Genomic DNA, 15,247 nt, shown 5'->3' with positions numbered 1-15,247 from the left:
ACTGATTATTTGAATGATGTTTGGTTTTCTGGAATAATTTACAGTACAAACAGATACTGTAATTATGGAGGCTGAATTTGGTGGAATAAGTATCCTCATTCAGAAAAGCATATTGTTTTGTACAGTATGGGCCATCTAGGTGATTTCACTTCACAAATGAAAATCAATAAATCATCATTGATCGTGCATCATGAAATACGTAGGAAAACAGTTCACCATCAGACCAATGTAATTATTAACCAATGGTCAGAGTGGTCCCTCTGAATTTTTGTGCACCTAAAATTCAGAAGCTATACAACCAAGCCCCCGACAAGCCAAATAAAGAGGAAACATCCATGTTCCCTCATGTTTTATGACGACTACTCCCCTACTATGCGTCTGTGTTTGATAATTTCCTGACATTTCCTGATCGCTTTTGATTGTTTTTCATTTGATTTATTTGTTTTCCTTTCCTGTCGGTTAGCGGTTCCATGAGGTAGAAGCACCTAGCTTAATTCATGCTTTAGCAGCAACATGCTCTGTGTGCAGGGCCAGCAGTTTTTCTGTTATGGACTGTACATACTGTAGTCTAGGATACTTGATACTCGATAATGACAACTCGCACACCTTCAAACTAAGATACTCTCAGACATAGGTGGAAATGTAGACTGACTCTCCAGTTGTTTTTGCAGTCTGCTTTGAAGTAATTTCAGAACTTATTTAGCTGGATCTGCACACTTCTCCTGAGGACGTTGCTGTTATTCTCCCCCTTCTTACCTGGCACAAACTGTGCCCATATTCATAGTCTTTGAAATCAAGGAAAGAGGGAGGCATAAGCAGTTTTTGTTGGATAGGGGTGTGTGTGAGTGCGTGTGTGCTTGTGTGCATGCTTGGTGTGTGTGTGTGTGTGTGTGTGTGTGTGTGTGTGTGTGTGTGTGTGTGCGTGCACGCGTGCATGCTCGAGTCTCCAAAGTGTCTTATGTATTTACAGTTTTTATATTCAATACTCTTATATCTAATATTAGCTGTACCACCAGATCTGTCAATCTCTGCAGTGCTGTCCTGTTGGTAGCATGTGCAGCTTAAGGTTGCTATAAAGATTACTGCATGACTGATATGCAAACCCATTTTTATACCGGTTGGCGATCAAGGACACACACACACAGAGAGAGCGAGCGAGAGAGAGAATGGAATCCACTGATGGTGATCATGGTTGTAGTGACCACTTATATTGATAGAAAACAGAATCATTCCTGTATAAGTACTATTTAATGAATTTGCTTCTAGTAATGTATTTGATAAAAGTCTATAAAATTCAGGGGCCTAAATAGCGACACAGTCCATCTTAGGCCTACTTTATATTCATGCAACAAATTAAATGGTAATCTGGATGAGAAATAAAATAAATTAAAATTAAAAATCGATTGTTGTGATCATTCAGTCATTGTGCTCATTTTCACCCAGATAAATGTAATAGCCATAGGTGTATTCATCTGTCTACACTCATACATATGTCATGTATACTAATATGTACTAATACTCCTCTTTGCTGTTTTTTAACAGTCTATTGGTTGGCTGGAGGAGAAACTTGCTTCATCATCTACGCAGGCCTCTTCTTTGTGCCGCTGATGTTACTGAGCCAATTAGAGAAATGCAAAGATGACTGATGAGAATTTGAAGATCCAAAACATCTTCTAATAGTACACTGAAGCACTTTATATAAAAGCAGGGCAGAATGCCACACTCCAGTGTAATATACACAATGTTCACCAGCCATGCAAATAAGCAAAGATGTTTAAATTCAGGGCTGTTATAGATAACTTTTAGTTGTACTAACTAACAATACAAATGTATTGAATGTAGTGTTAGTTTTGGTAAGTTTGGGATCTATACAACGTGATTTACCCAAACATTGCATAGTGTACTTAATAAAAATAATACAAGACGTGTGTTTCTACCCCAAAAACAAGTCTACTTATGAGAAATAGCTGAACGACAGAAGGAAAGCTAAACCAGCTGACAAGTAGGAGTATAAGGATAAGGTAAATGATCTGGCTATTCATATTAATATTACATGCTGTGGGCAACTGTATTTCACAATACCCTCCACACATCTTTTGATGATTGTATTAGTACATAAACACATCAAAGATCTTGTTGAGACTGCATCCCTGATAGGGTGGTGATAATGATGTTTTGGAAGAGCTTTACCACTATGACCACTAACCGTGATCACGACAACATGCCACTAATGACAGAGGTTGGATCTTTTAATTGAAAATGACAAAAGAAGTTAGTGTATCAAAGTCGTTGAGGCAGGATAAATTGTGTTTTGAATTGGCCCAGTCAGAGTTTCAACTCTTCAACTCTTTATTTTATTATTATTTTTTTAAACAGAAGGAAATTACACAAATATGTTTTTATTATTATTATAAGTGCTTCTGTTTTAAAGAGCGAGACCAACTGTTGTGTGTGACTGATATACAGCTTGTGTAAAAATGTGCATGTTAATTCATTGTTGTTTACATACTTTTTCCACACTTTGACCATTTAATGGATCATTTTGTCAATAAAATAATATGGTAGTACACTACTTTTTGTAAATAAAGTTTGCCCTGCTTTATTGGTTTTTATGATTGGTTTGAAGAGCTGATCACACGTCAGTTATTGCATATTTAGAATGCATCTAACATATTTAAGGGTTTCACTTACTCTATATCACTGCTGTATATTACACACCACCGAGTATAAAGGGATTTAAGAAATTCACCTTTTGGTTAGTCAAACACTGGAAAAATTAGTACTATTCTTAAAAAAAAAAAAAAAAAAAAGGTTAGACAAGCAATTTTTACTGGCTGGTTGATCAGTTGCTTTAAAATGTTTGATTGCACATCATGATTCAAGAGGACAGATTGTTGTGAACATATTTTGGGATTAGAGAGGTGGACTCAAAAACAAATGTTACAAGTTATCATTGGATTTTATTGACTCACACATTTTATTATGCCCAAACATATTTAAATGTGTTTATTAAGTACAAAATAAGATACATTTTCTTTTACAGTACAGCATTTTTCTAAGTTTCAAGTTTGATTTCCCTCATTCAGCATTATTGGGGGCCAATATCACATTTTGTGAAAACTGTATCTTATCCTTGTCACACTGTATTAGCCTATTGCCTGATACTTAAAATCAATATTTTCCTCTGATAGTGGACCTGCTTAATTATTGATAAACTCTCTGGCTTTGCTGAATGACTTCTGGCTTTCTGTACATTTTTATATTTTATTCTTAAGAAATAATTGAGAAAATTATCCATGGTGCTTTCTGCTTACAGTAGGTCAGGACTTGTCTTTGGGGATGAATATACTGCGTCCACGTTCCAGGCGATTTCGATCAACGAAACGAAAAGCTTCCATGAACTCCTCGATGTCAATACTGCCGTCATTGTTGGTATCAATGCTCACCAATAAATCTGAAATAGCCTCATCTGAAATGTCCATTTTTAGATAGGCACCAAGTAGCCTCCATGTCTGTCGGAAGTCCTCAAAAGAGATCAGTCCTGAGGGCCAAAATGTTATTAAAATTATCAGATAGTCACAGCAGTTGAACAAAGAGCAATGGTAGAAAGTAATCACCTAACAGTGTTGCAAAGTTATCATGTGACCGTAATCAATTGGGGTGTTTCAGGTTTCCTACAATGAAAGCATGACATTATTTTCCTTGTCTAAAATAACCATCTATTAGAAGGCTATAGTTTTCATTTTTAAAACTTGTCGAAGGTCACCGAGATTCTAGGATCAGTTCCTGGGATCATGCTGAGGGTAATGTCTTGTGCAGTATATAACCTTTACAGTGTAAAAACATTATACCACCATTGTAAAGTTATTTATTAACATTGACAAGGTTGTGCAATTCTGAAAAAAGTCTGAAAATAACCCTTTTTCATCTTTACTGGGGTGCTAATAAGTACAGTATGGAGAGCTCTGTATATTTCTTTTCATTTCCTTACCTGAATTGTCAGTGTCAACGATCCTAAAGATTGTCTCCAAAGTGGATCGATGCTTGTAGAGAGTCTCCAAAACAGTCTGCTCTACACGCTACACAGACAACAAGAGTCAGTTAGTTTGAAATATTACTGGAGCTAGTGTTTAAAATATTATAATTTTTTTGGTAGGTCTTGCTTAGGCATCATAAGCTACTAGTTTTTTTTTATGTAATCATATGGGGCAAATGGTCTACATAGCCTGAACAACCACCTATTATGTGACACCACTGGGGTGCACTCTTTCTCCAGTGCCACTGTGAGATAAATGCCAAGACAAACTGATTGGCGAAATGGGTTCCAATCCAATCCAATCCACTTTATTTATATAGCACAATTTAAGCAAACAGGGTTTCCAAAGTGCTGTACAACACAACAATAATGACAGTAGAATAAATGTGATAAAAAATAAAAGTAACAAAGTAAAAGTAATACTAAACTAACAGTAGGATAAAAGTAATAAAATAACAAAATAATAATAAAATAAGAAATATACAAATAAAACAAGTAAAATGAAATCAGATAAATAAGTAATTAAATAAGGACCACTGCCCACACAACACATCACATCAATAAACACGCTACCTGGTGTTAAAAGCTAGTGAAAAAAGGTGGGGTTTTAGTAGTGATTTAAAAAGAGATGGTGAGGGGGCTTGTCTGATGTGGAGTGGCAATACATTCCACAGTTTTGGAGCTGCAACAGCAAAAGCTCGTTCTCCTCTGAGTTTTAGCCTAGTTTTAGGCACAGTCAAGAGCAGCTGGTCAGCTGACCTGAGAGAGCGGCTGGGAATGTAGGGATGTAGCAGCTCGGAGAGATACGACGGGGCAAGGCCATTCAAGGCTTTAAATGCAAACAAAAGAATTTTAAAATGAATCCTAAAATGAATGGGCAGCCAATGGAGTGAGGCTAAAATAGGTGATATATGCTCATACTTTCTAGTGTTGGTTAGGAGATGAGCAGCAGCATTTTGGACAAGTTGCAGACGGGCAATGGAGAACCCACTAACCCCCATATAAAGTGCATTGCAGTAATCCAGCCGAGTGGTCACAAAGGCGTGGATTACTGTTTCAAAGTCCTGTCTCTGAAGGACTGGTTTAATTTTTGCCAGCTGCCTTAATTGAAAAAAAGCTGGACTTCACAACAGCTTTAATCAGGGTGTCAAATTTAAGGTCAGTGTCCCCCAGATTTTTAATGATTGGCCTGCGATACTGTGCTAGGTAGCCCAGATCAACCAGGGGGGTCACAGAAGTGCCACCAAAGACCATGACTTCTGTCTTCTTTTCATTAAAATTTAAAAAGTTAAGGGACATCCAGGTCTTAATGTCATGTAAACACTCTAGCAATGGCTTAACACAGTAGGAGTCATAGATCTGACTGTCATCTGCATAGCAATGAAAAGAGATACCATGCTTCCTGAGAATTGAACCAAGTGGGAGTAGATAGAGGGAAAATAAGAGAGGGCCAAGCACAGAGCCCTGTGGCACCCCCTGTGACAGGGGAGCGGTGGAGGACACAGAGTCAGCGAGGCTAACACAGAAAGTTCGCTGGGACAAGTAGGACCTGAACCATTCTAGTGGTGTGCCACTAATGCCCACCCACTGCTCCAAACGAGCAATCAGGATGTCATGATCCACTGTATCAAAAGCTGCAGTCAAATCCAAAAGTAAAAGTACAACACAGTGACCAGAGTCTAGCCTAGACCAGGGTTGTCTAATTTCTGAACAGTGTTGGCCCACCCCTGGCTCTAGGCCTACTATACAGGTACACAAATACATCTATTTAGAGATGGGTCAAACTGTGTGGAGCTTGTCATTTGACTAGACGTTTCAGACCAAACTCCTCCAGGAGTAGCCTACCTTAATCTCTCATAACACTATTGACAACTGGGAATGCTTATCTAGCACTTAGCCTACCATGAGACCCTTTCTGATACTATGGAAATTGTACTGCTGTACTAAGACGTCCTTGTCACACTGTACCAGGTCCCTATTTGTTAGTCACTTTGAATAAAAGCATTGGCTGAACGACTACAATGTATGGTATGGTATGAAGGTACCTTGAAACTTAAACACGTGGGAAAATTTATTTATTTATTTACGATACATTCTTCAATCACAAAGAAAATCAGTTTGCTTTTTACTGAATTGATCAATTGTCAAAAGATGATTTTACATTCCATTTTTTAAGTCAACTTTAGCATGGGTTCAAATACATATGCTCCCCACTGTATGTATCATCTTTGACAGAGAGGAGTCATTGGTATCTATTTATTTACAAAGGTATTGTTGGGAAATTACCAGGTTATATTTCAGACATGCTTATATGGAATTCTGGTCCCTATCAGACTAGATCAAATGGCTCTTTGATGCTCAAGGTTCCTCGTATCCATTCTGAGTTGGGAAAGTCGGCCTTTTGTTATGGTGCTCCTACTTCCTGGAATAATCTTCAGTGTAATATAAAAATTAACTCTATACTGTCCTACAGTATAATCAGTTCAGATCTGTAATCACAAACCTTCCTATGTTAATTTGTACCTGCTTTAAGTAAATGTCTTTAGTATTATTATTAGACTGCATGAAAATGCACTCTACTGTTATCCGATATCTTCTTATTTTTATAGCATTTGATATTGTTCTTCTAACGCTTTATGTGTGTGTAAATCAGCCTCAAACGTAGAAACTTCATTCAAACTGCGCTGCGTAGGTCTTACTTAGGTGACTTGAGCTATGTATTTTTCAACTTTGTTTTTGTACTTTTTGAACTATTAAATGAAAACTATTAAAATTCCCCCCTTTACTTAACATTGCAATTATGACATCATAATAGGGCAATTAGAGCAATTAGAATCTTACGCCAGGTGGCCAGTCCACCTGCAGCAGCTCTCTCTCTCTCAGGCTTTAAGCATACAATCTCTCTGTGAAGACTACATATCCTGTTTAACTATTTCCTGTGCCGAAAACTGTTTCAAAATAAGTCCTCACTACAATAATTCACTATTAAATCATTTAACCATTTAAAATACTCAACTATTTAACTGTTCAACGATTCCAACTGTCAGTTATCATCAACTATGCCTCCAGTCAACTATATGAAACCTCCATGTACCTAGCAACCATTAAAATTAAGCATTTATGACAGTTTCCATAGCAACCAACATGATAATACTGCAGTAACTTTTTTATTCCTGATAGTGGCCACCATGGATACCCTAGCAACAAATGTTTCAAAATAAAAGTCATCACTAGCAAGTTAGCATGGTTAGCATAGTTAGCGTTATTAGCATAACTGCTAGAAATCATTAGCTAAATTAGCTAATCAACCTGGTTAGCATTGTTAGCATAGTTAGCATTGTTAACATGACTGCTAGAAATCATTAGCCAAGTTAGCTACCTAATCACCTTGGTTAGCATTATAACCATAGTTAGCATTGTTACCAAAGTTAGCATTTTTAGCATAACTGCTAGAAATGATCAATTAAGTTAGCTAATCCACCTGGTTAGCATTGTTAGCAAAACTGCTAGCAAACATGAGGTAAGTTAGCTAAGCAATCTGATTAGCATATTAGCATTATTATCATAACTGCTAGCAAACATTAGCAAAACATTAAACATCCATTAAACTATACCTTTTGCTATCCATTTAAAATGATTTACCTATCAACATAAATTAAATTATCGGTTTGTCAACATTCATTAGATGATCTTTTTCATCAACAGCTTTTAAGCTATCCATATTATTTTTAACTGTCTATCTTCGCATCTATCTGTCTATCAACTTTCATAAATTATGAAACCACCATGTCTACCCTAGCAACACCTTAGTAACCACATCTACATGATTTATCTGTACATTTTTGCATTTTCATGCACTCGTAATTTCCTTGGAATTACATTCTCTAGTTATTATTATTATTATCATTATTATTATTATTATTTTATTATTATTGTTGTTGTTATTTTATTATTCATAGTTTGTTTTTTTCCCCTTCCTCCTCTATAATATAATGTATGTTATCTTATTATTATCTTATTTTAGCATTTCTTGTTCCCTCATTGTTTCTGTCATCTCGGCTTCATTGAAAATGAGGGCTACTCTCAGTGACTAATAAAGGTTGAATGAATAAATTAATTTCTTTTTCTTTCTTGTTTATTTATTTATTTTATTGTTAATTGTTTCTTTTATGTCTGTCTTGTACTGTATGTGTAGGTGTCTTGGGTACACTGGCGATTACGCTGCTGCATCTGACATCTTTTGATTGGTGTGTCATTTGTTATTCTGTAAATTTGTTTGTTATGTCACGGGTACGCTGGCGACTACGCCGCTCCGTCCGGCATTTTTTGTCTTGTGTGTATGTCTTGTATGTGGAGCGCTTTGGATTGCACTCTGTGCATGTAAAATGTGCTTTACAAATAAACTGACTTGACTTGACTTGACAACTTACAAAAAGGGAACAATGAAGGTACAGTGATAGTAATAATAAGTCATGTTTGCTTATGGTTTACATTACCTCTACATTTGGTCCTTTTACGGAAAGCTCCTTGAACCAGCTGTGATAGTCAAGCATGTTGTTAGGAGTCAGACTGACCAGTTGAGAACGAAGCATCCTCCAGGGTAAGTCCAGGTGCAACACAGTTCCTACTGCTTTGGCCCAGTCATTCAAGGAGATGAGGCCTGAATTAGTAGGAGCAGAAACAAGTGGCAAAATGTTTATTACTTACCCACTCAACTGCCACTACATTCATTCCAGGACAGGCACAGGTCCCTTCGGTGCAGCAGATCTCAATTTGTCAAAAGCCTGGTACCTGCAGCCATAGCTGTACTCATAAGATATCTCACCACTAATACAACTATTGTGTCTGCATGTTGTCCTTGTGGTGCTATAGCTGTGCGTACTCTGTGTGATATGTTATCTTGGCTGGGAGATGTAATGTGTGAAGATACAAGTGCATTAACGATTGGGCCTAACTGAATTTCCCCTTGGAGACAAGAAACTAGCCTGTTGGCTGTTTTGATGCTGTTTTGATGCTAAATGAAATTAGCTAATAGGCATGGGCGTTGGACGCAATTTCCTCGATTCTGGTACATTTTAACAGGTTGTTAGATACCTAGCTACCTCCAGGCTTGTGCAAAATTCAAAATTGAATTGAGAATGACTCCTAAATTCACATTCCATTCTTGAGTTGACTGATTCATGAAACATGACTCAACATTCATACCAACATTTTCATGAATTGAAGTCAAGAACAGGATGTAGAATTACAATTCGAATTTGAATTAAAGGAAGGAGAATTGAAATTCAATGAAATTCAAACAAATTCATGTACATAATTTAAGGGTAGTGTTTAACAATTAAGTTTCACAAAATATGTCTGATATGATCGCAACAAACACGCAACTTATAATTGAAAACAGTAATCAATTACATTTCCAAAGTAACATTCCTAAAACTGAATGTATGTGATATTCAACACATTCACGTTATGTGACACGTTACAGTATGTGACAGTGACATTCCTCTTCCTGTCATTCCAATTCAAATTCAACTTCCTGTGGAGGCCAATTCTAAAATTCGGAATTGTGCACAAAGCTGGCTACCTCTTACAAAGTAAAGCTTTTGATTAAATGACTAATTCTGAACTAGCTTTAATAACCTCATGATAAAGGCCTAGTTAACATTGCATGCAGTTGCAATATCTGTTAAATACATTGCTTTACTGTTTTGAATGCAGGCCCGGAGTGGCTACAGAGCTTTGGGAGGATTCTGTTAATGTTTTGGGCTGGAACCTACTGTAGTCTGAATGTCTTAAAGAGCTTAAAGATTGTTTCTGAAGCTCATTTGCTGCGCTGTCGTGGCACTTCAGTAGCAGGCAGTGCGGTCGCAGCCCCTTATCCACAGTTTCCCAAATATGAATAAACTAGCACCCACAAAAACTGTCCAAACTAACAATTATAAAAAGTGGGTGGGACACATCCCACCCTTGTATAATGGCTCCAACGCCCGTGCTAATAGGCCAACTGTTAAAAAAAAAACAAGCCAATCTCTAGCTAATGGTGAAGGGTAGCCTATGTGATGAAGTGAGGCTATTTCACTTCCAAAGGCCAAGGGAACTTTATTCATGAATAAGTGGCCTTTAAAGGTATACTATGCAGGATTGGCGATTTCATCGCCGGTTTCGCTTTCACTTTCATTTCCGCTCGTTATATGCTTGCATATTTCTCTGCAGAGCTTCCCCTACAGCTTTAGCGTGTATATTTGACAAAACTCCTCAATCGGTCAGTCTGCCATGCCTTTTCCTGAGACTTTACATGACACTTCCTGGAGTAGAGCATGGGTGCGTGCCCAGTGTCTCCTGAAGTTGCAAGTGTGGTTTTACCGCTACAGACCACTAGAGCGGCCAAAAAAAACCACTGTTCGACCGGTAATGACTAATTTAATCATATATAACAGTATGGAACGAATTGATTAACTGAAAAACGTTGCATAGTATACCTTTAAAGAACATTTATTTATTTACAATACGTTCATTCATTCACAAAGAAATGTGGTGTCCTTAAAGGTTGGATATTTCCTCATTTTTTTACTTGAGGCATTAAGATCAATTTCCAACAGATGATTGTATATTCCTCTTATAGCCAACTTTAGCATGGGTTCAAAAATGTATTATCCTGACTGTAGTGGATAGAGAGTACAGTCACATATCCTGTCTCTTTGGCTACAGCTTTAGCACCTGAGGCCCAAAGTTCATGGGCAAATGGGGTGACTCTTCTCTCCTCTGACTATAAATGGTGTAAGAAGTGGGCTGGCTTGCTGTGGAGTGCCTGTAATATGAACCGCACTGGAGAACCCTAGGTTAGGCTGACCCTTGTGGGACCCCAGATATGGATGAGGCATGGCATTACAGGGCAGGAGAAGTCTGTCAGGGGGATGTACAGCATGGATGTGCACACTTTCTGAAAGGGAGGGCTCTGACTGTGTATTCTCACTACAGTTGAATGTGTCCTCTGACTGCGACAGAACCCTATGAATTTGGGAAATTAAGGTTATCCAAATGAAATAAAGTCATCAACCAATTGAATTTGTCTTTTCACAGATATGAAGAGAATAAAATGGGAACTACAAACATTGAATATTGAAGCCCACCAGAAGAGAAAAACTCTTTTTTATCTTGATGAAGTAATGATAGAATATTATGATACATAAAAATATGCCCCATTATCATTTTGCACACAATAACTTGCATGTTACACCGTATGACAATTGTAGTCACAAACACAACAACTTAGAGAATAAGTATGAATTCTGATACAAAATTAAAACCCCTTTTTCCACCCTTATACTGTACATTACAATAAATAAGTACCTGTGTTGTCTTTGTCGTATTCTTTAAAGGCACTGAGGAGGTCAGTTTTGTGTGCAAACAGTTGCTCTCTCAGGGCTTTGATAGCTGAGCGTTCTGTTCGACCCACACTGCCATAGTAAAAACAAAACAAAAATCACCTAATCAGTGATCATGTGATCACCTTATCACAATGATATGTTGGTAAAGAATACATAGAATAATTACCTTTGCTTGAGGGTAAGTTCGCGTATCATATCACTAGCTTGATATTGAATGAGATAAGGCACCAGGTCTGGACCTAGTCTTATGTAGGCCCCACGGTTACTGCCAACCTCATAGTAGTTGGATGCAGAGAAAAGTGTAAGTACCTGTGTAAAAAAAAACCAAAAAATATGTGTCAATGCACAGTGATGCACTTAAAGTTGATATGATGAGATTTGGGGTTTTACAGATGAAGTAAAAATGAATGACCAAAGCAAAACATATCATTTAGTCTTCATTAACTTCATTGGAATTTGAAATGAAGAATAACACTAACATTGAGAATAACAGGAAATGCTATCTAAGTGCATTAGATAAGAATTGCTCTTTGTTTACATTGGCTGCAGACACAACTCTGAAATCCCATAACTCACAAGTCCCCATGCAATCTAACAAAATACTGTGTGATTGCAATACTGTCAGTCGATCCAATATGACTTAGTAAGACAATGGCTACATTATTATAGCCATTTAGCTTCTCACCACATCTGAGGATGTTATAGGGATATTTGTTAATGAAGGTTTTCAAAACCTTTCATTCAGGTTGCAAAACTGAGACGGGCACCTCTCTATACTTTGATCACAGTTCCTCACCTTGCGGTTGTGGCAGAATTCGTAACCCTCCTGTTTGCACTCATGAGAGCGGATGATTAGCTGGAGGTTGTGTCTGTTCAGAAATTCCTCAGTCACATTTGGTCCCCAGTAGCAACCTCCACCTCGCAACTCATTGGGGAAACAGCCATCCTGAGACATTGGATCACTCCACAGCAGGTCCAGAATCTTAACATCAGCAACAGATGATTATGATACAAAGCAAGAAAAGGTCAAAGGCTGAGTTAAGGTGCACAGTATTTTACAATGGATTAGTAAGAGAGAAAGATACCTGTTTCCACTCAGCATTACTGACATCAGGGGCATCTGTGGAGTCCGAGTCTGATTCTGAGGAGAGGGAGGGCTTCAGATCCCGATGAGAGCGACTGTATCCAGTTTGGAAGAATGCCCCCTGCCTCCGTCTGACCTCTTGTTCCTCTTCCACTGTTCGGTTTACTATGCCAGAGAAGTCCTGAAGTGACCGTCGCTGAAAACCATCACGAGCGCCAAAGGGTTTGCTGTATGTCACTGAGGCACGTCTCTTATTTTGCAAACTTGTGTTTGAAACAGAATCATTGTCAAATTCTGAGTCCATGGATGACTGTCCTCCTGACAGAGTGGTCTTTTTCTTCGGAGGCCTTAGAGCTGACACATACTTAAAACAGAGATTAGACTTTTAGAGTTGACATCCTTCATAACTGTACAGCCAACAATCTGTGGATGTTAGAAAGCTAGAGGAAACATATGCTAATTAAATAGACTGCACGGCATACCAAAACACAGCAATTTGTTTAGGCACCATTATCTTTTTTACTTACTTTGTGTCTGTCAATTCTTGTGATTAATCCCAAGTCAGTGGTATCAGAGATACCTCCATGAATAATCAGTACCCTCTGATCAATTATTGTTGCCAAGGGGAGCCAGCTGAAAATCTTCTGAAGAAGCTTCAAAATTCTTTTGCCATGAAGCTGTAGACAAAAAATCAGGAAATGTATGTTCAAGTACCTGAGTATAATTAAATAAATGAGACAGCCAAAGAGGCAACAGTTGACATACAGTCTACATTTTAGTATTAGTATACATGGAATTACATGCTTGCTGATTCCATCAGCTTCCTCCAAGCCAAGGAAAATGAATGAAATACAAACATGAAATACAAGTAAAAACATACCTTGTACTTTCCAAGTACCTCTTTTGTGAATCCATATCTAAGAGATAGATTTTGTATAAGGTCTATTTAAAAAAAAACCCATTTAATTTGTAATGAACATTTTGCAAAGAGGCTTTGGTTATCTGATACCTTAGGTTTATTATATGGTCTTCGTGGTTCCCTCGATTGAGGTGCACATCTCCAGGATACACAAGTAAAAAGGCAAAGAGGATGAGAAGAATCTCAATGGAGTCCTTGCCTCGATCCACAAAGTCTCCATTAAAAACATATGGTGTGTCCAGGGAAGGCATGCCATTCTAAAATAATACATAACAATAAAATCATGCAGACATCCCATTCATTGTCCATATATTTGCCATTTATTCTTTGTGAACATAAATGTTACCTTGTAAAATATCAATAACAAGTCCTCCAATTGCCCATGCAAGTCACCTAAAACACAGACAAATACAAGATAGCTGATTTCAGTTCCAATCACTATGGACTTTGGGTTTGAAGGGGATTTTGTGCTCTTACCACAGATAGTGATCTCCTTGCTTTGACAGGTTGACACTCGGTTTATATTTGGCAAATTTCTGAGAAGTTTCCAAGTCTCAAGAAGAAGTTGAAGAACATAGCGAGAGTGAAGTTGCTGCAAGATGTCAGAGATGCATATTTTACAATATTTCTGTGGCAGCTGTTATTAATCAAATTTGTAGTAGTTGTTATTAGGAGCATCATTTTGGATTGTCACAAAACTCAAAACACACAAAGATAGTGACAAAAGTGTTACCCCTTTAGAAATGCAAATAGCAAATACACACTTTTTTTTAGAGAGAAAGCAACCAAACCAGGACCATTTCAATATCAACACAACTGGAACAACAATTGGTTTCTTCTGTCAAATTGACATGGTCAAAAGTCTTGTCACACTTCACAAAAAGTTCAAATTTATTTCAAAGGTTAACATCCAAGGCTATGGGTAGTCAATTCAGTCTTAATGTAATGGAAAATGCTATAGAAACAAACATACTTGCTTGTTTTTGAAGGCTTCAACAAGGTCTGCTACCTGGCTGACATTGAGGGGGAAGGTGAGCCGCGGGCCAGAGTAAATTTCAGGTACATCAATGTTCTCATAGGAGAAATACCTCTCCCATTCAACATCACGACAAACTTCGTTTTCTCTGAAGATATGGGAAATTAGGTTCCCTGCACAGAATAGGAAAAGAAAGGAATTGCTATTTTGCAAGTTGTAGAGAAATACAGAGCTCTAAGTAATACATAGTAATACTTACTCTCTGTACTTGATGGTGTGAAGTTGTCCATGAGATAACCAAGGAAGTTATAGAGCTAGATCAAGGGAAATGTATACACATGAGGAGGTGCACATGTGTATGTAGGTAGGTAAGTTTATAGCACATTTTTATATGCACATAGAGCAACCCAAAACGTTCTCATTTGGTGCATATACAAGCATGTTTTTCAGAAGAATTTGGAATAGTAACAATCCATAGATGTATCTATTTATTTCATTTTAGTCACCACCTTGATCTGGTCCTGCTCTCCTGCATATTCCATAGATTGGAAAATGTTCCATGTATATCGACGTCGCATCTCCATCCGTGCCACATACTGCCTGTACCAGCGCTGTATCAGCACTGCAGCTCTCATAGCTATTAGGGCAAAACACAGTATTTATAAATACATCTAGCTTTGAACAACTGTCAAAGCCTGAAATTATTTTAGCACATAAATGAAAACCATTCAGGAACAGTTAAATGTTTGTCTTACATGTGGCCGCTTGTTAATGTTGCATGGAAGGGCGAAATGGATTCAGATGATAAAGAAATAACTTTTTAGCGAATTCAATGTCAAAACCT

At 37.6% G+C, this 15,247-nt stretch overlaps 2 protein-coding genes across 4 annotated transcripts in view; one reads left to right on the top strand and one right to left on the bottom strand.

The window, feature by feature from the left end:
* mfsd10 (major facilitator superfamily domain containing 10) overlaps positions 1–2,994 on the top strand; it is a 54,502-nt gene extending 51,508 nt beyond the window's left edge. For all 3 annotated transcript variants that reach the window (XR_009940042.1, XM_062543767.1, XM_062543768.1), the window contains exon 13: positions 1,543–2,994. Coding sequence is in view for 2 of the 3 variants with exons in the window: in XM_062543767.1 (XP_062399751.1) it covers positions 1,543–1,646 (104 nt within the window). In the remaining variant the exon portion in view is untranslated. The remainder of the gene's footprint in view (positions 1–1,542) is intronic.
* A 247-nt stretch (positions 2,995–3,241) lies between these two features.
* ppef2a (protein phosphatase with EF-hand domain 2a) lies at positions 3,242–15,038 on the bottom strand. The gene is made up of 15 exons (XM_062544203.1): positions 14,913–15,038; positions 14,663–14,717; positions 14,401–14,576; positions 13,905–14,019; positions 13,774–13,820; positions 13,518–13,684; positions 13,389–13,425; positions 13,036–13,185; positions 12,510–12,872; positions 12,221–12,406; positions 11,591–11,733; positions 11,387–11,493; positions 8,533–8,696; positions 3,992–4,079; positions 3,242–3,541 (listed from the first exon to the last, which is right to left on the bottom strand). The coding sequence occupies exons 1-15, from the start codon at positions 15,036–15,038 to the stop codon at positions 3,321–3,323; spliced, it is 2,145 nt and encodes a 714-aa protein (XP_062400187.1). The 3' UTR covers positions 3,242–3,320.
* Positions 15,039–15,247: the final 209 nt, after the last annotated feature.

The sequence above is a fragment of the Sardina pilchardus genome, chromosome 8 (genome assembly GCF_963854185.1).
Source record: "Sardina pilchardus chromosome 8, fSarPil1.1, whole genome shotgun sequence".
Taxonomy (NCBI): Eukaryota; Metazoa; Chordata; class Actinopteri; order Clupeiformes; family Clupeidae; genus Sardina; species Sardina pilchardus.
Note: the sequence above shows the minus strand (reverse complement) of the source record. Positions and strands in the feature narration are given on the sequence as shown.

Coding starts and splice junctions, on each gene's coding strand:
- ppef2a (XM_062544203.1), bottom strand. CDS start 15,038: ATGAGAGCTGCAGTGCTGATACAGCGCTGGTACAGGCAGTATGTGGCA. Junction 14,020..14,400: donor AAGCCTTCAAAAACAAGCAA/GTATGTTTGTTT, acceptor GACATCTTGCAG/CAACTTCACTCTCGCTATGT. Junction 11,734..12,220: donor AATTCTGCCACAACCGCAAG/GTGAGGAACTGT, acceptor TTTTTTACACAG/GTACTTACACTTTTCTCTGC.